The 20,027-nt window shown below is 49.9% G+C and overlaps 1 protein-coding gene across 1 annotated transcript in view; it reads right to left on the bottom strand.

The window, feature by feature from the left end:
• Positions 1-327: 327 nt before the first annotated feature.
• Positions 328-20,027, bottom strand: part of ITGB5 (integrin subunit beta 5) — a 64,278-nt gene continuing 44,578 nt past the window's right edge. The window contains exons 11-15 of the mRNA XM_052792486.1: positions 7,316-7,538; positions 6,496-6,599; positions 2,814-2,930; positions 1,493-1,659; positions 328-921 (exon numbers count right to left, since the gene is read on the bottom strand). Coding sequence (XP_052648446.1) covers positions 826-921; positions 1,493-1,659; positions 2,814-2,930; positions 6,496-6,599; positions 7,316-7,538 — 707 coding nt within the window. The 3' untranslated portion in view covers positions 328-825. The remainder of the gene's footprint in view (positions 922-1,492; positions 1,660-2,813; positions 2,931-6,495; positions 6,600-7,315; positions 7,539-20,027) is intronic.

The raw sequence follows: 20,027 nt of genomic DNA on the forward strand, positions 1-20,027 counted from the left end.
GAGAATGTGTGTTTAATTTAGTTTCCTCAGCCTAAACTCCCATTTCCCTTGGGCTCCCACCAGTTTCCCGTCTGTTTAATACTGCCGGCACGGAGCAGGAGCTCCTTGTGGCACTCCCCACCCTGGGTCAACACCAGGGTATTAAATCAACATACCTTCTGCGGCAGTCACTGCGGCTCCAGCTCCTATTTTTATAGCCATGTTTTGACCGATAAGGCTCTATTAATAAATCAATCAGGCAGCACCACTTGTGCTTGCGGGAGCAAGCCCCTGTTCGGTCTGTCAGTGGGGGGCTCAGCAAGGAAACAATGAACTCTACTCACAGCATCATATATGCACAATAGTTTTATTTTGGTTTTTTTTATATAAAAAAAATTCCTAAAGACTGCAGAACTCTTATACCCTAATTTCTTACAGAAATGCTTCCAACACCCTCTTCTTTTTAAGCTAATTCCCCCCCTAACAACTTGCAATGGCGTGGGTTCCCCTGATTTTTGACCTAGTCACCCTTTCTAACGGGATATGTCTAAAGCTACAATATGGCACTTGGTTGACTTAGTTGGCAGGTTTAATACATCCACAAAGCTGGGGTATGGAGTCGCACACGGCTCAGAGTCCATCAGCACAGGCGGGGAGCCTGCCTTTGCATCCGTGCCTCCAGAATGAACCAGACTTTTCTCCTTACTGTGCAAATAACAGGCTTTGGTCATCGACCAGTCCTGTCGTAAGGGATTCTCGCCCCTGAAGAGGATCCCATCTTCAAGTGGGGAAGCAGCACATACAGTCAAGCAATTGTCCACAGCAGTCCCAGGCGCCGAGACCCCATCAGTCAACTGTACCGTTGTAAGACTTGTTGAGCTTGTTGAATGTGAACTCTACGTTATGCGTGGAAATAGGCTTTCGGTAGAGAGGATTGGATGCCTTTGGAGAAATGAGCGGACAAAAAGAACAAAGGTGAGGAACAAAATCCATGTCATGGCAAAAATGTGTATAATCCCCCCTTCCTGCACCCATTAATTTGGAGATAGCGCTGCAATTGGCTTTGACTGAATTGTGCATTCAGATCCAAAAGCAGTTTGTCCATCAGACCCACCTTCCGTCCCATCTGCAGGCACAGGTGATGCCCTCGAACGCTGGACAACCCCACCTAAAGCCTCCCAGAAGGGCTCCCTCATAGACCTGACCGACCTGTCCGCCGCCACAGTCAGAGCTTGGTCCCCACTCCCCCACATTCTTCAGCCCTCCAGCACTGATCGGAAATACATGATGAAACCAAAGGCTGGGCATAATTTTGCAAATATTTGTAAATTGCCAAGGGGCAGAGCAGCGCAATGTGCCGGTCCCAGAAGTCCTGCTGCGTGGCACCGCAGGGCACGAGCACCCGCATCCCTCGTGCCTGCCACCCTTCTCCATCGCTGCAGAGCTGTCTGCTGCAGGCGCATCCTGACAGCCCCCACCCCGTACCCCAGCAGCACCTCCATCCCAGGCTTACCATTTCGTATCTGGCCCGGGAGCGTTCGCTCTGGAATCGGTCAAACTCCCGTCTGTCGTGAATGGTGACAAGCAGCTTCCAGAGCCCCAGCAGGATGATGCCGATCAGCACCACGCTGCCGATCACTGCCAGCACGATCGTCACGGCGCTGGGGGCTGAGCTGCACGCTGGCAACAAGGGGGAGAAAGTAATTAGCTCCGGTGCGAGTGTATCCTGGATCAGGATACCGGGACGTAATGACCTGGACCGTAGCCACTGAGCAAGTGACCTCAGGGCAGCGCTAGCAGCAGTGACTAAATTAAAAAAAAGCAACGGTACTCTCTGAAACCAAAGGGATTTTTTTTTTTTAATTAAATAAGTTCCTGGCTAGAAGCAGGTCAAAGGCACAGCTCTCATGGATGTCACCAGAGCCAGGATGTCACGTAGCGCTTCAGGGGAAGAGCAGTGCTGCAGTTCTGCCGTCCAACAGTGACACCTGGTTTTAATGCCGGGTGACCATATGGCACACAGAGGGTTAAGGTGCCTCTGGCAAAAGCCAGCTCAGCTTCTGGCCCACATGGAGACAGGTGATCACTAGGCACTTTAAATAGGTACATTAACTGTCAGCTAATCAACTGGTCTTTCAATTAAGTGCAAGCTGCAGCACAAATAAAATAAAACGTGTGGTATCTCAGTCTTTCCCATACTGGCCTGTGCAGATTGTGAGAAGCTACTGCTGGGTGCTTGCCAGCTTGTCCTGCAACACCACGTGGGGTTTTCTTTGAGAAAGTGATTTGCACGTGATTAAAATAATGCTGGGAAGCACAGCTGTCTGCGGCAGCCTGGGGAGGGGAGCAGGGACACAAAGACCTTACGCTGCCTGCCTGGACCGGAGCTAGCTCTTTAGTAATGCAGAAATCCATAGGTGGTGTGGGGCTTTCCTAACATCCTGACTTAACCAGCAGCAGGTGTCCCCTTCTGATTTTTTTTGCTCCCAGTGGCTCTATCTCCAAATCAGTACATGGCATGCTTTTTGCTATGTAAATAGGCTGAGTTTAATTTCAGCATCCCAAGCTGGCAGAAAGCCCTTCAGCCACTTGCTAGCAATGCTGTGGCTCAGGTGCTTTCACTCTGAGTCCTTTTTTACTAAGTTGGGAGCATCTGGAGCTGGATTTCAGCACTGTAAAACATTTTATTTTAAATCCTCCTGGTTCATCTGCTCAAGTGTGCCTTTCTGCAGCAAGTGAAATCAGCCTCTCCACAACCCGCCAGGCTCCCCAGCAGCCCATCACCTCTCCCGAGGCAGCCTGTGCTATTAAAAGCAACCCAAGGGAGGGCCAACCTGGCTCTTTGAGGACAGTGAGGTTGGATTTCCCACTGGCAAGCTCTGAGTAGGTGAACTTCATGACGCAGTTGTTCACTGGGTAGGCACAGAGGATCGCATTCGGGTCATCTGTTTCTGGAATGAGAGGCAGAGTCGCAGAGTTTTATTTTGGTTTTTATATTAAAAAAATAATCCTAAAGACTGCAGAACTCTTGTACCCTAATTTCTTACAGAAATGCTTCCAACACCCTCTCCTTTTTAAGGTAATTTCCCCCTAACAACTTGCAATGCCATGGGTTCCCCTGCTTTTGAATTAGTCACCCTTTCTAACGGGATATGTCTAAAGGTGCAACATGGCACTTGGTTGACTTAGTTGGCAGGTTTAATATTAAGAATTATTACAGTTCTCCCCTGCAAGCTGATCAGGGCTTCCCACGGGTGCCTGGGAGCGGAGGAATAGGGAGTGAGCCTGCAAAGCAACAGAGTTTGATCATCATTCACGCAAATTGTAACTGAGCAGTGTCCAGACCTACTGCTTGAGAAAATGTGGCATTCGGCAAGCATTGCATGGTAAACAGATGCAACTTCACACATACACACACTCTTCCTTTGCCCAAGTCTGCTTTGGCAGTAAATGCCGTTTTCTTCTTAATTTGCTAAATTTCTCAAAGAGTGGAAGCTGAAGAGAAAGAGAGGGGCACAGACTCAGCCTGCGAGGGCATGGACGGGGCCAGCCGCAGCAGCAGCCCATGGCTGGCTCCTGCTCCAGCTGTGCTGAACGGCTCCAGCTCCGGAAATGGTTGAGAAGTTTGTTTTTAAAGAGTGAGATAGAAGAGGAAAATGGGGAGGGGGGGAAGGGAGGGAGGGGGAAGGGAGGAGTTGGTTGGAGAGGAGGATGCAGAGATGGGGGAGTTGCAAGAAATGAGAGTACTTGATTCCCATGGCCATATGGGCACTGTTTGTTTGCCCGTTTAACATACCGTAGCACCAGGCAGAGCCTGTCGCTGCTCTAGTCACTATAAGATGCTTCCTGAGGAAGGCTGCTTCACAAAAGCCATTACAAACTTTCAGCAAAGCCATCATCTGAGGTTTGCAGCTCTAGCTTTAGGGGTGATTTCAGCAGAGCCACCACCCTGCACGGCCACAGCTCATGGGGCGTCCCTGCTGCAGGGACAGTGCTGGGACGGAGATCGGGCAACATCTCCGGCCATGCCAGGTAGCTCTGCAGGAGCACATCTCTGTCGGCCTGCATGGGCTGAGAGTTTCAAGGGAGAGGAAGGGATTTGGGCACCCGGTACTGTTGGCTGGCAAAGAGGTGACCCTGGCTTAGGCACCTGGAAAATGCTTCCCACAGCTCTCCTCCTCACTCGTATCCGTGCCTGTCTGTCACGCTGAAAAATGATCGCGTTAATGACCACTGCTATTCCAGCCCCTTATCTCTCTCCTGTGTGTTTGTCTCTCCTTTCAATGCCTTTGACCTGCTTTCAGTCAAAAGATTAATACACACCATTTCAACAGCTCTGAGCCCAGATGCAGCTGCCCCTCTGGTGAGTTCTGATGAGGTTCCTGGTGTGGACAAACCTCAGCTGTTCCTACCCTGGGATGGGAAAACCTGCCCTACCTACACAGTGGTATCAAAGGCAGGGCTGGAGAAGTGGTGATTATTACAACTCAAAGTACTAATTAGATTAATGTAGATAAAACTTCCATGTTTCTTGGCTAATGCCCTTCTGAGTTGAGCAGCAAATCTTAGTTCCTCCAGTCCCAGCTGATTTCAATCCCATCCTTGCACCGTTATTCTGCTAGAAGATATAGTGATTAAAGTCTCAATAGTAATGATCTCTGTTGGTCTTCACTCAGTTTCAGAGATCACACGTCCACAGAGAGAGGTGTGATGGCCCCATCGAGCTTTCAGGTCCACTGATGTGTGCTGTTGGCAGGTTCAGCTCAGCGCTGGACCTGTCACGTTCCTGTCGTGTTGAAAGCTCCTGTCTGGAACCATCAGGAATGGAAATGTAATACTGCAGAAGCGAAGGAGATCCTGCAGAGTCCAATGCAAGTCATATAAGCCTCCCAAAAGGCATCATTCTGGCTCGCAAGTCCAACGATAGATGCCTCTGCTCTACAAAGCTTTGAAGCTAAAAGGCACTTGGGATCTTCCAGGGTGTGTTCATTGCAATTCGATATTTAAGAAGGTCCCATCCTCCACTGCCAGGAAAATGCAGCCCTATGTCTTCTGTGACAAATATCAGCGTTTGGCCTCTCAGCAGGGACTTTTAACATGTGCTACATAACACAAAAGCACTTGAAGACCAGGATTTGGCTAAGTCTGCCTGTTAAGAAGTCCTTAGTCCCCAAGCACTTTCCCTAGGAGTATTTTGCTTTACCTCTTTCTCTAGCAACCCAGATCTCCAAGCTGCAGAGTGCCCTGAGCTCCCAAGAGCTCAGCACCACCCACAATCTGACTGCAGTAGTTCAACAGAAGAATAAGCATAATTTCCCAAAATGTCTTAAAACAGAAATTTGGCTGTGTTTTTCTCTGAAAGCCATGCGGGGGGTTGGCAAACCACAGCCCAGCCTCACCTCCCAGGGCACAGTCAGCACAAAAGCTGCCTTTGGCATGGTACAACACCCAGGCAGGAGAGTTGAGCTTTAATCCCCAGTATTTTCTGGCTCCTAAGAAATGCAGGCCAGTCAGGCATCAGAAAAGAGCTTCATGTGGTTTGGAAGTGCCTCGTGACCTCTCGCAGTGTGCTGGTGTAGGTACACTCCCCGCTAAACTGCAGGGAGGACGGAGAGAACGAGAGCAAGCCTCCCAAAGGGAAAGGTAGGAAACCTCTCTGGTCATAATTTAAAAGCTAGACACTGGATGTGAGAAGAGTCAATGGGAAAAACATTGCCTGCAGGCAGCTTGGGAGGAAGGGAGAGAAAGGACAAGCAAGGTAGAGCACTCCTACCTCTATAAACTATGGGAAGAGGAGGAAATGTCAGATGTGGACAGTAATTTATCTGTGTTTGATCTCCATCCCTCCCTCCAAGAGGTATTGCTAAGGCCAGGGTCAGGATTAAAGCTGTCACAGTTTGGGTTCCCTCTATTCCCCCAAATAGCAACCAGGGACTCCCAGAATGGAGCTTGAAAAGAAGGGGGAGAAAGTCATCTGCTGAGGGACGCAGGTGCGGGGTAACCTCTAGAAGAGGACACAAAGGGCAGGAGAGGAGCTTGCCAGGGGAACTTTTAGCAGTCAGTTCCACCAAAGCAGAGCTCATCATGTCCAAAACAGCTTTGCTTTCTTTTACAAGCTCACTTCTTCCAAGATGAGTTCTCAGAAGACTAAAAAATGCCTTTTTTGGGTGATACTTTGTCCTTTTGCACTCTCTCACAGTTCTTCTAATCTTCTGTCTTCTCTGATCTCATCCTACTCTCTTTGCTCCTTGCACTGCCAGTAGTGGTCCTCACAGACCTTGATTTTAAGATGTTATTTAAAATCAAAGGGTTTTTTACTTCAATATAGATTACAGCCTGGAGAGAGGGTCACACATACCAAATATACACATATACATACTACACACACACACACATTTCTAAATACCAGGTTTTCCCTGAGGCTTTGTTTACAGATATGTCTTGGTTTGGTTAAGAAGAGTTCAATGCCGCAGTCACTGGCTCCCACCATCTGCAGTCCTGCTGCTGCCTACTTACCGAGAACATCCACAGTGGTGATGATCTCGTCCTTGCAGTGCTTTTGGCAGGTTTGGTTATCAGCCAGTCTTCCTGAGTTAAACAGCTTGCATTCAATGCAGTCCCTGCAGAAAGACACACGGAGAGGAAGACTAAGCACCCATCAGAAACTGCATGAACATAGAGATCCACCCCTTGGAAGGGGACTCCCTGGGTGTTGGTCTGGACCACCACCATCTGCACCACAAGGAAAGAGCAACTTCAGGGCCAAGCATCTCCCGTCTCAAGGATGGATTTATTCTACGGGTGGATTAAATGAAGGTGCAAAACAGCTGGTAGGTTTGGGGTCTGTTTGCCCTTTGGATGTCAGGAGCTGCATGTCAGCTACTGCAAAACCCACCCTGCCTGAGATCAAGGCAGACAGCACTGCTGCTCTGCGCCAGTCTGAGGCTGATGCCCAGGGCACCTCTGCCACCGCGAGGCAGGCAGTCATCCCCGTCCTCCCCTCCTCTGCAGCTCGCAGCTCCCTGGGCCCAGATGTTTGCAGCTCAGGGTGCAGCAGAACTGGGGATGCCAGCCTTTCCTGCAGAGCAGGACAGCACTGGAAATGAACAGGGACATGAACCTCCATGAGGACTTGGGCAGCAACACTTGTTGCTTCTCTAACTAACTCTCTCAAGTTGCTTTGTGTGGGCTCCAAGCAGCAGCAGGCTTGCCTGGGGCTAATCATCACCCCTGTTTAACGAAGCAGGAGTAATTCCTTAGCTGAAAAGTCACCCAGGAACTAAAGAGCTGCCCTTCCCATCAGCGATAAGTCCCTCCTGAACTCCCCTGTGAGTACCTTTTAGTGCTACAGACGCCTGGGCAGGTGGGACACTTCTCACACGTCTCTCCAAAAGCCCCCGGCTCAGTGCACTGACACTTCCCACAGACGCAGGTGCCCCTACCACTGCACATCTGCCCATCACTGGAAACGCAGCCGTCCGTCTTGGTGGAGCAGTTGCAGTTGTCTCCGATGTAACCGGCGTGGCACTTGCACTCCCCGCAGTGACACTCTCCGTGGCCTGAAGGCAAGAGCAGGGGAGAGGCATCAGCAGCATCCCTGCGCCGCGGCTGCCCCTGAGCAGGAGGGACCAACAGCCCAGCAGGAAAAGCTGCCAGAAAGACCTTGCTTGGCAGAGTAACAAACAGATGGCGATGGGAAACACCTAGATATCAAATTATTATCTACATTTAGCAGCAAAAAATACCGAGATGCAGCTCCTCCAGCTTCCCTCTATAGTCGCTCAAGACAAATGGGCACCTCTCCCTTCCTAGGTGGGACCAGGTGGCCAGGACAGGGGCCCAAACTGCCCTCAGGAGGTACTAGCAGTGATGGCGACCATGGGGAGAACAGGGCAGCTCCCTTTGAGCAGACACAGCCTGCAGCTGGGGGAGCTGACTTCCACCTGAAGTCCACGCGACAAACAACCACCTACTATTGCAGAGCCCAAACATGATTAGCTGGTAGAGACTGTATGCTCCGGCCACGTGTCAGACTTGTTACCCTCTTATTTTCCTCTCTCTGGATGAGGGTTCCCAAGTGTCTCGCTCTATTCAGGGTGCCCTTCTGCACTCTCCTGGTTCGCCCCCATTCAGTGCTTGACACCACCAGGAAAACATTAACACCTGAGAGCATGTTCTGGCAGCATGTTGTCATGAGCCTTTCTTACCCATAGAGTGCATATTCCCCACCTCTGCCTCCTGGTGCCCAGCACTACGTAACTGGGCTTTGGAGAGTGCTACATCTCCCACCTCCGCAGAAGGCGAGCAGCATCTCTGTCACTCAGTCCCCAACTCTTCCTTAGCATCATTTGGCTTCACTCACGTGCCCACCTGAAGGCTCTGGCTAAGCTAGGAGGGTTATGTGCAGCTTAGTACCATGATTTCCACTGCTACTGGAGTAGCAAAAACATTCAGGCTGACAAAGGGTCTCTGGCAGCAGCTTTCAAAATACTGCTTCTCAAACCAGATGTGTCCATCTCAGCAGCATGGCACTGGATGGACAAGTACTTTGGGGCACCAGAGGATGTGGCAGAGTCGATGCAATCTCGCTGCTCAGTGCATGAGCTGGACAGGAGGCAGCATAGCCTGACTGCGGCCAGTTTTCAGCTCAGTCTTGCTACAGCATCGGATTTTGCTAGCAGAGCCTCTCTGCCGGTAAATGGGGGACCCAAGCCATGCTTCCAGCCTAGCCTTCTCCAGGCCACACCACTCAACAAGAAGTTTTCTCCTCCTCCACGTTTCCCTGCCCACTGTAGACCCTGAGCTTTGGAGATCAGTATTACTGCTAGGCCCTCAAAATGGTGTAAAAGGTGGGGCTCCTGCAAAGGCTTCCATGTTTACTGGGCTGGCTGGTGTTTTGTACAAATTAGTCTCTTCTTTCTCTGCCTACATTGAGAGATATGAAGACGGGAATGGAGCAGTGCTTCCTTGCTGGATTTAAACCCAGGATTTAGCAGCAAAAAGCCTAGCAGGTTGACCATGTCATAAGGTCTTTCCCACCCTTCTTTCCTAACAGTTTTACTTAAAAAGCACTCCCCCAAACCTTAAAACGCCTTAAAAAAAAATTAAATCAACCATGAAGGTTGCCATGACCAGCTAAACCTCCCCCAGGGAGTAGCTCAGGGCAGCTCACAGCAGAGATGGATGAAGAAACCGATCCAGTAAGGGGACTCCTCTGCTGAAGCATCCCCTTGCAGCTATGGGGTTTAGCGATGGGCTGAGAAAGTCAACAGGCCTCAAGGCTTTCAGTGACAGTAAGTGGAGTGGCTGGCTGCCGAGCATCTGGTTTCAGAAAGGCATCCATCAGCTCGCTGGAACTACTGCTTAAATTCCTCCTTGGTCGGTCCCTAGGAGAAGGGATGCCTTTGAAGGCATAGTTTATAGAGCTGAAGGGTTGGTATATGAGACTCATTGGCAATCTAATTACAGCTCAACTTTCCCACTGGAAACAGCCTCAAGCGCCTCAGACAAGATAAATTATATACATGCTCCTTTCATTGGCACAAAACCGCTGATCTCACTGCCTCTCCCATCACTCGGAGATTACCAGAGATGCTGTGGATTGTCAAGATATATCCCTTGCCAAAAGTCATGGGAGCACCTTCTGTTTTACTAGGCATCTCATATGTTACAGCACATCACAAGTTGCCCTCCTACAGCCTCTTTTACACTCCCACCGTTTGCTTTGGATCCAGCCTGCAAACTCAAACATTACTAGACAGAGGAGACTATGTTTACAAGATCTCGAGGTGACCTCCTTCCCTGCCTACATCTGATGGAGATTAGAAATCCCTCCTTCTGTTTGCCTTCACAATGACAGCCTTGCCCTTTCCCCAGACACATCTGTACAGGCAGGTTTGGGTTGCCCCCTCCCTACAAAGCTCCGTTTTTGAGCTCATGGACACAGCTACATCCACCACCACTGCTGCTCGGGGTGCAGCTGCAGAGCGGGGACGCCTGTGACCTCTGCTTCACAAGCAAACCAGATGGGGTGGCTGGCTTTTATTCACAATTAATTCAGGCAATCAGGCTCTTGCACACAGCAAGTTTGGTGCCTCCATGGCAATGCATGTGTCCAAATTAGTTACAAATCATGGTTTTCTTAAATGGGCACTATTTCAAGGAATCCAAAGAAGCTGGCATTGGGAATTCATGTATATGGCATTTAGTAAATGTGCTCATGCTTGAATTTGAGCTGGGAGGGCCAAGAGAAGCAAGCCAATTGCATTCACACCACCCCATGGTCCTGACCTGCGTGGGAGCCAGCGCCTGCAGAGGGGCAGAGCCCCTGTATTGTCAGCCTTAGCTCAGTCCTCCTAGGACACCACAGAGCCCAGCACAAGATGCGAATCCATTGGAAATCTGTCTCTGGACCATAAAATGGTTCAGTTTTTAAAGCCTGTCAGTGCCAGGCCAGTATAGGAGGATAGAAAGACTACACATCCCTTCCAGGCCCTGGGAGGCTGGGGATAGAGCCTGGAACAACTGTACTGGGGAAGGGAGACAGCCATTTCCAAATCATGCATCCTATTAAACCACTGTGATATTGGAAAATTTAAGAAATGGCATCTTAAAGCAAGTGGTTTCATTTATTGAAGGGGATGAATAAAAAGTCCTTCTATATGAGGATGACTAAGTGTGGGGTGTGAGCTTAAAATTTAAAAACATGTTGAAATGTGTTTTCTGCCTCAGCCACACTGGCTCAACGTGCAAGAAGTCACTGGCTGAAGCTCATCATGGGGAATGTGCCAAGAGTGGGAATTTCCATGTTGACCTTTAATGACAAAGATGTTACAATCTTCGTTGCCTGCATCAGCTTGAGTGGCCGCTCCTGCAAGTACCATGAGCTCCACCTCTGGTGCTCTCCATCCATCTCACACACAGCCTGAAGACTGGAGAAACATGGTGAATGGGATGCATTTATTTCTGATATGGGTGTGACAGAAGTCATCCCACTTCTCAACATCCAGCTGGAGCACTGGAGGTGGGAATCCGCTCCATCCTCTTGCTCAGGACACAACCTGAGAGGAGCCCCGAGGCAATGTGGCAGCGAGTCTTTTGGTGATGGTGACCCAGAGCTGAGGTTTGCAGCATGCAGAGTGCTACCTGGTACTTGTATTTTGCAGCAAAATGTGCTGCACCTTTCCAGTCTCAGCTATCCTATAGTCACACACAGTGCTCATGTCGTTAAGCAGTCTCTATGCCATGTAAGATCATGCCTGTGGGAAGCCTTCCACCACTATGCCGATGATGAACCTAGTTTCACTTCCCAGTTTCATTTCCAAGATGAAAATGCGTCCTTGAGGAGGGTGTGTTTCAAGACACCTCTGAACCAATAGAAGTCTCATGGTGCAGGACATTACCCTGGATTTTAACCCCCTTGAACCCTTTGAGTTTGCATGTTCTCTATTAAAGCTGGTTTGTGAAGCCAAAAGACATTAATTACACTCTCCAAACATAACAAGAGATGTTTCCTTCTGTTCCCATCCTTGAAAAGAGATGAGCTTAGGTGTTTAAAAGATCCAGATCTAACTGGGAAATGAAATGCTCCCTCTGAATTTGATAACATACTTTCCAGCCAGCTCTTGATTGTTGGTGGAGCTAACACGAAACACATGTCTGGGAGGCTGCAGAAACACACTGGGAGGGTGTAGCAGAGGAAAGCAATGCTTCTGCAGGGGGAGAGCGGTCCCCAGACTTAAGTTTGGACTAGTCTGGGATCCAGCAGGGTGGGAGCCATGGTGTGCTCTGCTGCTTGGAGGCACCCTCTTCCCAAGGAGGCCACTGAGGTGGACCGAGACCCGCAGCCCAGCTGGTTCCTCCACCTCTCTCCCCACCCTGAAACACATCCCCATCCCACTGCCGTGCCCCGGCTGGGCTGCACGTCTCGCTGTCACTCAGGCAGCTTTTGGCAGGACGTCCAACTGTCCTCGTTTCACCCCAGCTGCCTCTGCCTCTCCCCCTCGCCTGCCCGCCAGCCGCAGACCAAATCCCCTCTGCCCTCGCCATGGCACCGCGCAAACCCGGGTTGGCAGTGCTGCATGCCGTCGCTCTGGTCCCCAAGCAGGGTCCTTGCCGGCGAGCAGGAATCGGGATAGCAGCTTCTGGCAGAAGCTTCCAGCCTCTGACCCTGATTTCATCCTGGGCTTCCTGATAGCAGGCTGCAAAGCAGGACCCTGCAGTAGCTGAGTGCTCGGCGGGACAGCCCATCTGCCCTACGCAATAACTGTTTGCCTTTTAGGAATTGCATCGACTGCTGCTGCACCAAGAGGTCTGAAACTGAATGCGCTAAAAGCTCTGTCGCTAGATCTTTTGATAGAAAGCGGTTTTCCTAAAGCCTCCGACTTCTGGGAACCACAAAATAATGCAAAAATACCAGCTTTCTTTTGAAAGAAATAAAAAATTATCCCAGCCTTTATAGAGAAGGAGAAAGGGTTTTAAAACAAGCCCCTCCAAGACTCCTTTTTTTCCCCACCTTCTGGAAAATTAAATTGATGTGCCTACCATGCAAGAAAAAAATAATCCTCATGATTTTTAAGCCAGTTTCTTGGTTTCTGAGTACTTGGGAGGGGAAGGGTCATACTGCATTTTGTTCCCATTAAATCAAGCCACTTATTTTTGTGCCTCCATGCTCACATTCAGGCTTTGGGTCAGGACCTTCAAAATGCTGTGCTTCTGTCATTTTTGGTTACTTGAACAACTAGTTTGAAAAAAACCCACAAAACCCCCACAGGAAAACCAATTAAAGGAAATAAGTTATGGCAAGCAACTTCCAGATTCCCCGGTGCCATCCCTTTAAAGAGCCCTGGCCGCTGTGCCCATCATCCGGAGAGCCCCGACACAGAAGCCACACGTTGTTCGTACTCCATAGGGGTGGATGCACCAAAACCACCTGCTTACGAGAGAGGAAGAAGTCAAACCCTACCAACATAGGGCACTGCTTGAGCATCAGTTTTGTACCAGACCAGCCAATCTCTCAGCAAAAGCGCTCAACATCTGCAGGAGAGGCTCTGTGAATGGCACATTTTGAGTGGGAGGAGGAAGGGCAATGGAAGAGGCTTTAAACACTTGGAAAATGTAGACCTTTCCATTTGGGAGAGGGCTATGGTAAGACACAGTGCCTGCTTAGACAAATAAATCACTGACTTCCCCACTAATGTCTTTCCATGACTCAAAGCAGCCGGCGCTGCACATCAAGAGGCCAGGCAAGGCAAGGCAGCCTGCCCGTGGCACAGCTCAGGTTCACGGCGCCGTCCTGCTGCCAGATGGTCGGCACCCGTAGGGAGTCAGGGAGAGCTTGGGAAATTTTAAATACTGGGGATGGGCTTAGGATCCATTCCCAGGGTCACACCAGTCTGGTAGGGAAAACAAGGGTGGCAGGTTGGCAGGAGCATCCCCAACTCCTGGAGCCTACAGAGCGTAACAACCTCCTTGTGAAAAGGAGGTTACTATATAAACAAAGACAGACAAACATCAAGGGTCCAAGGTTTCTATGTAAACTGAAACGCATCCACCGACCGCCTCCGTTCACACCAGAAGAGAGCTCGCCCACGCTCATTTATCCACAACGCAATACTGAAACAACAAAACAAACACTAAGAGGGTAGTAATAAGTACATAGTGATTTTCTGTATGTTATTTTCACCAGACACAATGGATCTGTGCATCTTTCCATTGCATTAATTTCAATGGATATTTATATCCTGAAGCATATGGGTTTGGCCGAGAATCAACACGGCTTTAAATAAGCCTTTACTTCAATCCTAGTGCTGGTTGAGCTCACCAATCATCAAAAATAGCATCAGAGATGCAGGCTAATGAAACCAAAAGTGAAGGAATAAATAGATGCTCAGGCTGCTAATTCAGCCTTGTGTACCACAAGCCCCATCACCAGCTCCACTTTACTGCCAGCATCCCCCACCTTGCAGCACTGCCATTACAAAAAAAAGCCTCAGCCCCCCAGTTTCTCACTCACTTGGTAACTTCTGGGTTAAATGAGAACTGGGCAGGGAAAACAGGGCTTTGGAAACTGCTGTCTCATGAAGGCAGCTGAAAGCGATCCGGGGCAGGCGGATTTCCTGCAGCAGCCTGGGCCAGCCTTTCCTCATTTTCCTTCTCTCCGCTACAGAAGTGGAGCTGAAACGCAATCATGAGATACGGCTGATGATCCACCAGAAAGCCAAAATGGGCAGCGAGGAGTCATTTCCTGAAGGAGATCTAAAGCTGCATTTCTTAAAATAAAGCCTTCCTTTTTTTTTTTTTAAAGTAAGCTCAGCACTCCACAAATCTCTCGACTTTTGCTTACGTTAGTGCCTCAGCCAAGTCTGCCACACGTGGCCTTTTGGACAGAGACCCAGAGCTGGGAATTGGAGTTTTTAGGTCCTGCTGCCTACTCTGCTACCGGTGCAGGGAGCGATACGGGGCGAGGGCTGCTGCCAGATCCTCCCAGAGATGCAGTGCTTCATCCTGAGCAGGGGCAATTGGGATGGGTGTGCTGGTTCCCTTCGAGTCGTGGGTCCAAATACCATCCCACCAAATTGGGCACATGCTTGTCCTTGGCTTTGTCACCCCTTAAGCACTTGACATGGAAGGCACTGCAGAAACTGCTAAGAATTCAGATTATTCCTTAAGCCAGATAGGAAGGTATGTGTGTGTGTGGGGGGGAATCCTCTGTTTTTTTCCCCCTCCTGTGTTTCCCTCCAATCCTCTAACTCAAAAAGGGCTCTATGCCGCTGTCCTTTTCTATCGACCTCCATCCCTTCTTGTGCAGGCTTTTATTGGGTCTCCCATGGGACACAGCAATGCCTCTCCCACTGCAGTGCTCCTCTTTCCAGCCAACTCCCCAGCCCCCTAACAGACAAGACCCACTTGCAAAACCCCCTCGATGCAGCTCCCCCATTTGTTTCCTTTCTCCCCAAAAAGCATGACAAAGAAAACTGCTTGACAAAGAGCAGTTTCCATTTGGCTCGTCCAACACTGCCCAGATACCACCAGCACCCATGGGTCTAGAACTAGGAGCTTCTCCCTCACTTACATACTTCTTGGCCCATCTCTTTGCCCAGGTCTGTTTACATGACTCTACATTTAGCCTTCGGCTTTTGTCACCGTGAAAGCTCTGGAAGATTTAGAAACATGAGGGGGCATATGGTGAGCACGCAGTTGGATGAAATGAAGATAAAGGGCTTGAGAAAAGCCATAGTGCTGCAACCCTTCCACCGACGTGTGGTGCCTCCAGGAAGGACGACCTTCATCCTCCTGCTCCGGTGCCTGAGTAGGCTCCTACCAGCTCCTACCACCCCCAAAAAATCCAGATTTGTTCTTAAAATAAAACTTGGCTCCAAAACAAAGCTGCACGATCCCAAATGCCTGAACTCCAGGGCAAAATTCTATTGTTCAGGTCCATCCTTCAATTGAAAAGCAGGTTAATTCCCACCCTGCCAAAGCCAAAGTGGGCCGAATGTCCTTTCAGCTGGACCTCGATAAGAGGAGTGGGCTCTGGAGCAGAGAGAGATTCTTTCTCTGCAAAATCCAGTGCTGCGGGAGCCTTGCCCAGTTCTGTGTTTGGATGCAAACACATAATCTGGTGCAAGTTCACCAAAGGTCCATGGTTTTGGAACGGATTTCTCCCTTCCCAAAGAAGCTGGAAGAAGTCAGAATATCATTCAAAATAAGACAAAAAACCCCTAGAAAGAATGAACCCATAGCCTGTGCTGCACTTCCCTTTCAGGTCAATTACTTAAATTCAGTTTTTTAAACCAAACAGCAAAATTCACAGGTTGTCCGCGCATGTCAACAAGAAATGCAGAGACCCAGAATTTCACTCACCTGCTGGTTTGAGACTTTCATCTGTCTCTACACCCTAAATAAAGCATTAATTTCCAAATGTCTATTTCTGTTAATTACTATCATCAGAAGGACCAAATGCAAATGCCAAACTCAGTGGGACACTGGCCATAAAGGCAAAGCATTTAAGCGAGTTTGTTCTAAGACCATCTTTTCTCTTTGGGGAGCGAGTAGGCAATGAGCTGTGTTTTCAAAGTTCATCTTGTTTTTATTTTGGAGCTTTCTACTTTCTGAGATACAGGGTTCCTGGCTGGGGGGGGGGGGGGGGGGGGGCTGCAGCACGACAGGGGGGTTTGGGTACGTGCATGCACCATCAGATGACACCTCCAGTAGCGACCCACATGCTGTGCCGCCTTAAGGGCAGAGACCCACAGGCAGGGCTCTGGCTCCCATAAAGATGTTGAAGACGTCACTTCTTTATTCTTTAATTCTGCCCTGGCATTTAATGCCTCATTAGCATGCATTAATGCTTGCTAAAGGTCCGCTCGAGGACAAGAAGAAACCCCACTGAAAAGAGGCAGGAACAGCAGTGCTCTGTGTGGGTTGGTCCTCCAAGGAGCTGCTGCCAGATTTGGGGAGAGCTACAAGACTTTGACAGCAATGAGGGCCCGGGCAGAGGGAAAGGAGGGGTAAGAAAAGGCAGCCTTGCCCTTTCGTGCCAGGAATGGAAACTCTGGCAAAGCAGTACGAGATACGCTGGGGAAAGAAAGTCCAACTCAATTGCTGTTTCAGTGTGAACAACCAACACAAACCCTTGGAGTGAGCAAGGTAGGGCAGTCAGGGCATACCTGCTGCCAGAAACACAAAGGAAGATGAAGAATAAACACAGCACTGAGCAGAAACACGAATGGAAATATCATTTGTGGTCCCGCGAGAAATCCATGCAAAGATCATAAAGTATCTCAAGTTGGAAGGGACCCATAATGATCACCTAGTCCAACTCCCAAATAATCAATAATATTTAACAGGCAACGATGTAATGGTAATGCCTGGTGGTGTAATACCTAATACTGCATTTATTTCTTGTGAAAGAAATCCAGAGAAGCATATATATCAAGCACAGAGCATTCTAGTTAAGAACCATCCACCTGCACTGAAACGCAGCCACCTCTGACCTGAAACACAGCAGCTGTACCGAGCGACATGGGAGGTCATTAGCAGAGCAATCAGAGGGGGAACCAGGCATTTTTACATGCCGCAGCTACAAGCACTGGCCATGCTTTCTGCAGGTCACGGCCAGCGGGCAAGGGTCACCCCGTGCTGTTTGCCCCAGCCCAGCGGCCATTTGAATCCCTTGGGATCTTCAGCCTTTTGAACGGGCACGGAGCAGGACGGTGAAGCACACGCTCTCGGAGGAGAGCAGCACATGTCTCAGGTTTAAAGTGGAAAGAGAACAGAAACCAGGTTAAAGGGGAAAAAATAAATTCGAAGAGGAAGCAGAAGAGAGAGATTGGGGAAGGGTGGAAATGATGCCCCGTGGGGAAGCGTCAGGGAGGCTTCAGGAGCCTCACAGGACTGGAGATGTGAGGAAACACATGCACTGAGTCACCTCCGTGCTCCTCCAAAAGGCGACCGAGTATTTGCATGCCAAGGAAATAGAGACTTCATGAAGATGAAATTTGGGATGCAACCACCTCCCACCCAGCTCTCAGCCCCTCTCTGCACGGGGTTATGAGCCACGGCTCCTGGAGATGAGCACACCCAGAACCACGTGGGACACACTGCTGAATTTGGTAGCTTAAGGCAGAGAGACTTGTAATGAGCAAAGGAGCTGTTGGGAGTGAGAGGCTGGCTGCACAGACACCAGCGAGACAGCGTTAAGGACGGGTCCCTTCCAAGGTGGTGGTTTACGGGGTGCCTGTCTCTCTCAACTTACAGCTGCCAAGAGGAGGGAGCTTGTGCCCAAGCCAAAGCCCATCCACATGACCTGGAAAGCCTGCATTGGTAGAGGGTGTGTTTTAAATAAAAATCCTCCCTGGCTTCTCTGTTACAAATAACAGGCAATTAACACGTGGTGACAGGTATCAGAGGTCAGCAGTAGCACACCAACAAGGTGTGAGTGCCCCCATTTCCCTGCCTCGCTCCAGCCCTCCAAAATAATAGTGGTTGATGCTCAGGAACCCTTTGCTCGCGAGGAAAATTCAAACACTGCTAAAAAGGGATGCTAACGCCAGCCAGCTGCTCACAAAGCTCCTGGGGAGTCTCTCTCCACCCTTTCAAATTATCTGGGAGCCCAGGGCTTGGGTGTCCCTGCTTCCAGTCGCAGAAGGTGCTACCCCAGTGCAGGGCAGGATGCAAGCGCGGGGCACCGTGGGCTGCCTACAGCGGGTAAGCGAGTCCCGTATGCATGCCTGTGGTTTCTCATCCTCTTCACATTGTGTAAAGAGCAGAGTTTCTCAATGACATTCCCCATTAACGGTTGAGAGGTTTCAAGTGTTGCTCTCAGAGCTCGCTGCCCCCAGGCCAAGCACGGCCAGACCCAGCCTTTCGGGAAGGCACCGTGGGAAGCAGCCCAGGATGACCCCAGGGCTCGGCCATGAGCTCCTGTCACTGGAGGGAGACCTAAAAGCCAACATCCCACATGTGACGGCAGCAGCGGGCTCCTCCACAGTTCCTTACCCACCTGTGGAAATGTTTTCCAAATCACCGCTTGAGCAATCACACTCTGCCTCCCCAAAATGTTGTAATGGCATGGCAGCCCCCACACTCTGCAGGAGGTCAAGCAGGAATGCAGGAATATCAACAACTGACATCAGAAAAGACCTGGTTTATACAAACATGCTTTGGGGGAAAAAAAAAAAACCAAACCAGGACTTTTTCCTGATTTGGGGCTCTGATGCTGTCATGCAGACAAATGACATTGGACACACGGCCAACAGCATCTGCAGGGAGCTTGTACACAGGGTGAGAATGGCATCGGTCCAAGCGAGATGAAGGTGAATTCAATTAGCTGCTCTTCCAGTTAATCCCCATCACAGCCCTCAGCCCTGCCTGCCCCAGCTGACCTGGACCTTACATTTCTTAAGGCTGACCCACAGGATGGGAGTAAACGGAGCTGACCTAAACCTTACATTTCTTTACACCAATCCACGTGATGAGAGTAAGTGGAACATGCCCAGCTTCACAGTTTAACCCCAAAAAAGGAAGAGGACAGCGGAGGTCCCCCATTTGATTTGTTTCTTATTAAATGTTTGCAGTCTGTATAAATTCTTGTTGGAGCCAAAACATTTCACAGGTGGAGGGAGGATGTAAGCTGGAGAGAGGATACCCACACAGCAGCGATGCCAGGCCTCATGGGTAGGTGCTCCACCCTCAGTTCATCACTGCTACGGGACACAGCAAGTCAGATGTTTATTTTTTCCGCTTATTCAGGAGGATTTTTTTGTTTTATGCGTTTCTTCTCAGGCATGCAGGCATCTCAGGGCAAGGGCTTCTGCTGAGCAGCTTTTGCAGGTAATAAAAGCCAAGGCCAAACAGGAATACAGCAAGGAGAAAGGCTTTTAGGAAGCTCCAGGATAAATGTGCAGCCTGAGTGACTTTTGACCACATCTTAAAAGAGAGATGCTACCACGGTGCCATCTCCTCCCTGCTCAGTCTGGCCATAAGGTCCCTCTGGGCTATGCTGTGGCTCTGTAGGCAGGAGAACTCAAGATGCTTGAAACCAGGTTTGTTGGCTGCCAAGGAGTGATGGGCATCCTGTGCCCCACACAGTGTGATGACACTTACATACTTCTTTGTTTTCTAGCCCAACCTCAGCTAGTTTTTAGCTCCCTGTCCCCTACCCTGCTCCTTGATGGGGAAAAGAGACACTTGCAGTCCTATAACCTGCTCTAATGGAAAAGGGTTTCGGCTCAGAGGACTTTACTAGGTTCAGCTCACCCCCAAACTTCCCTCCCATGCCCCGCAGCCCCCTCAGCACACGCAGCCACTGCCTGCCCCTCCATGAGCCCCCCACCTGCTGCTAATGACTGAGACCACTAATGAAGCAACCGGCAACTGAGGTTGCACTGCAGCGACCGGAGCTGACACGGCATCCTCTGTCACCAAAATAAGCCTCAAAAATGGTGCTAGACATGTGCTCCCCATCCTCCTCCAGCCCAGGGAGTGGAGGAGGAACAACCTGCAGGGCAGCTGCCCCAGGGATGGAGCCGCATCTCCTCCACAGC

This window comes from Harpia harpyja, chromosome 7, assembly GCF_026419915.1.
Source record: "Harpia harpyja isolate bHarHar1 chromosome 7, bHarHar1 primary haplotype, whole genome shotgun sequence".
NCBI lineage: Eukaryota > Metazoa > Chordata > Aves > Accipitriformes > Accipitridae > Harpia > Harpia harpyja.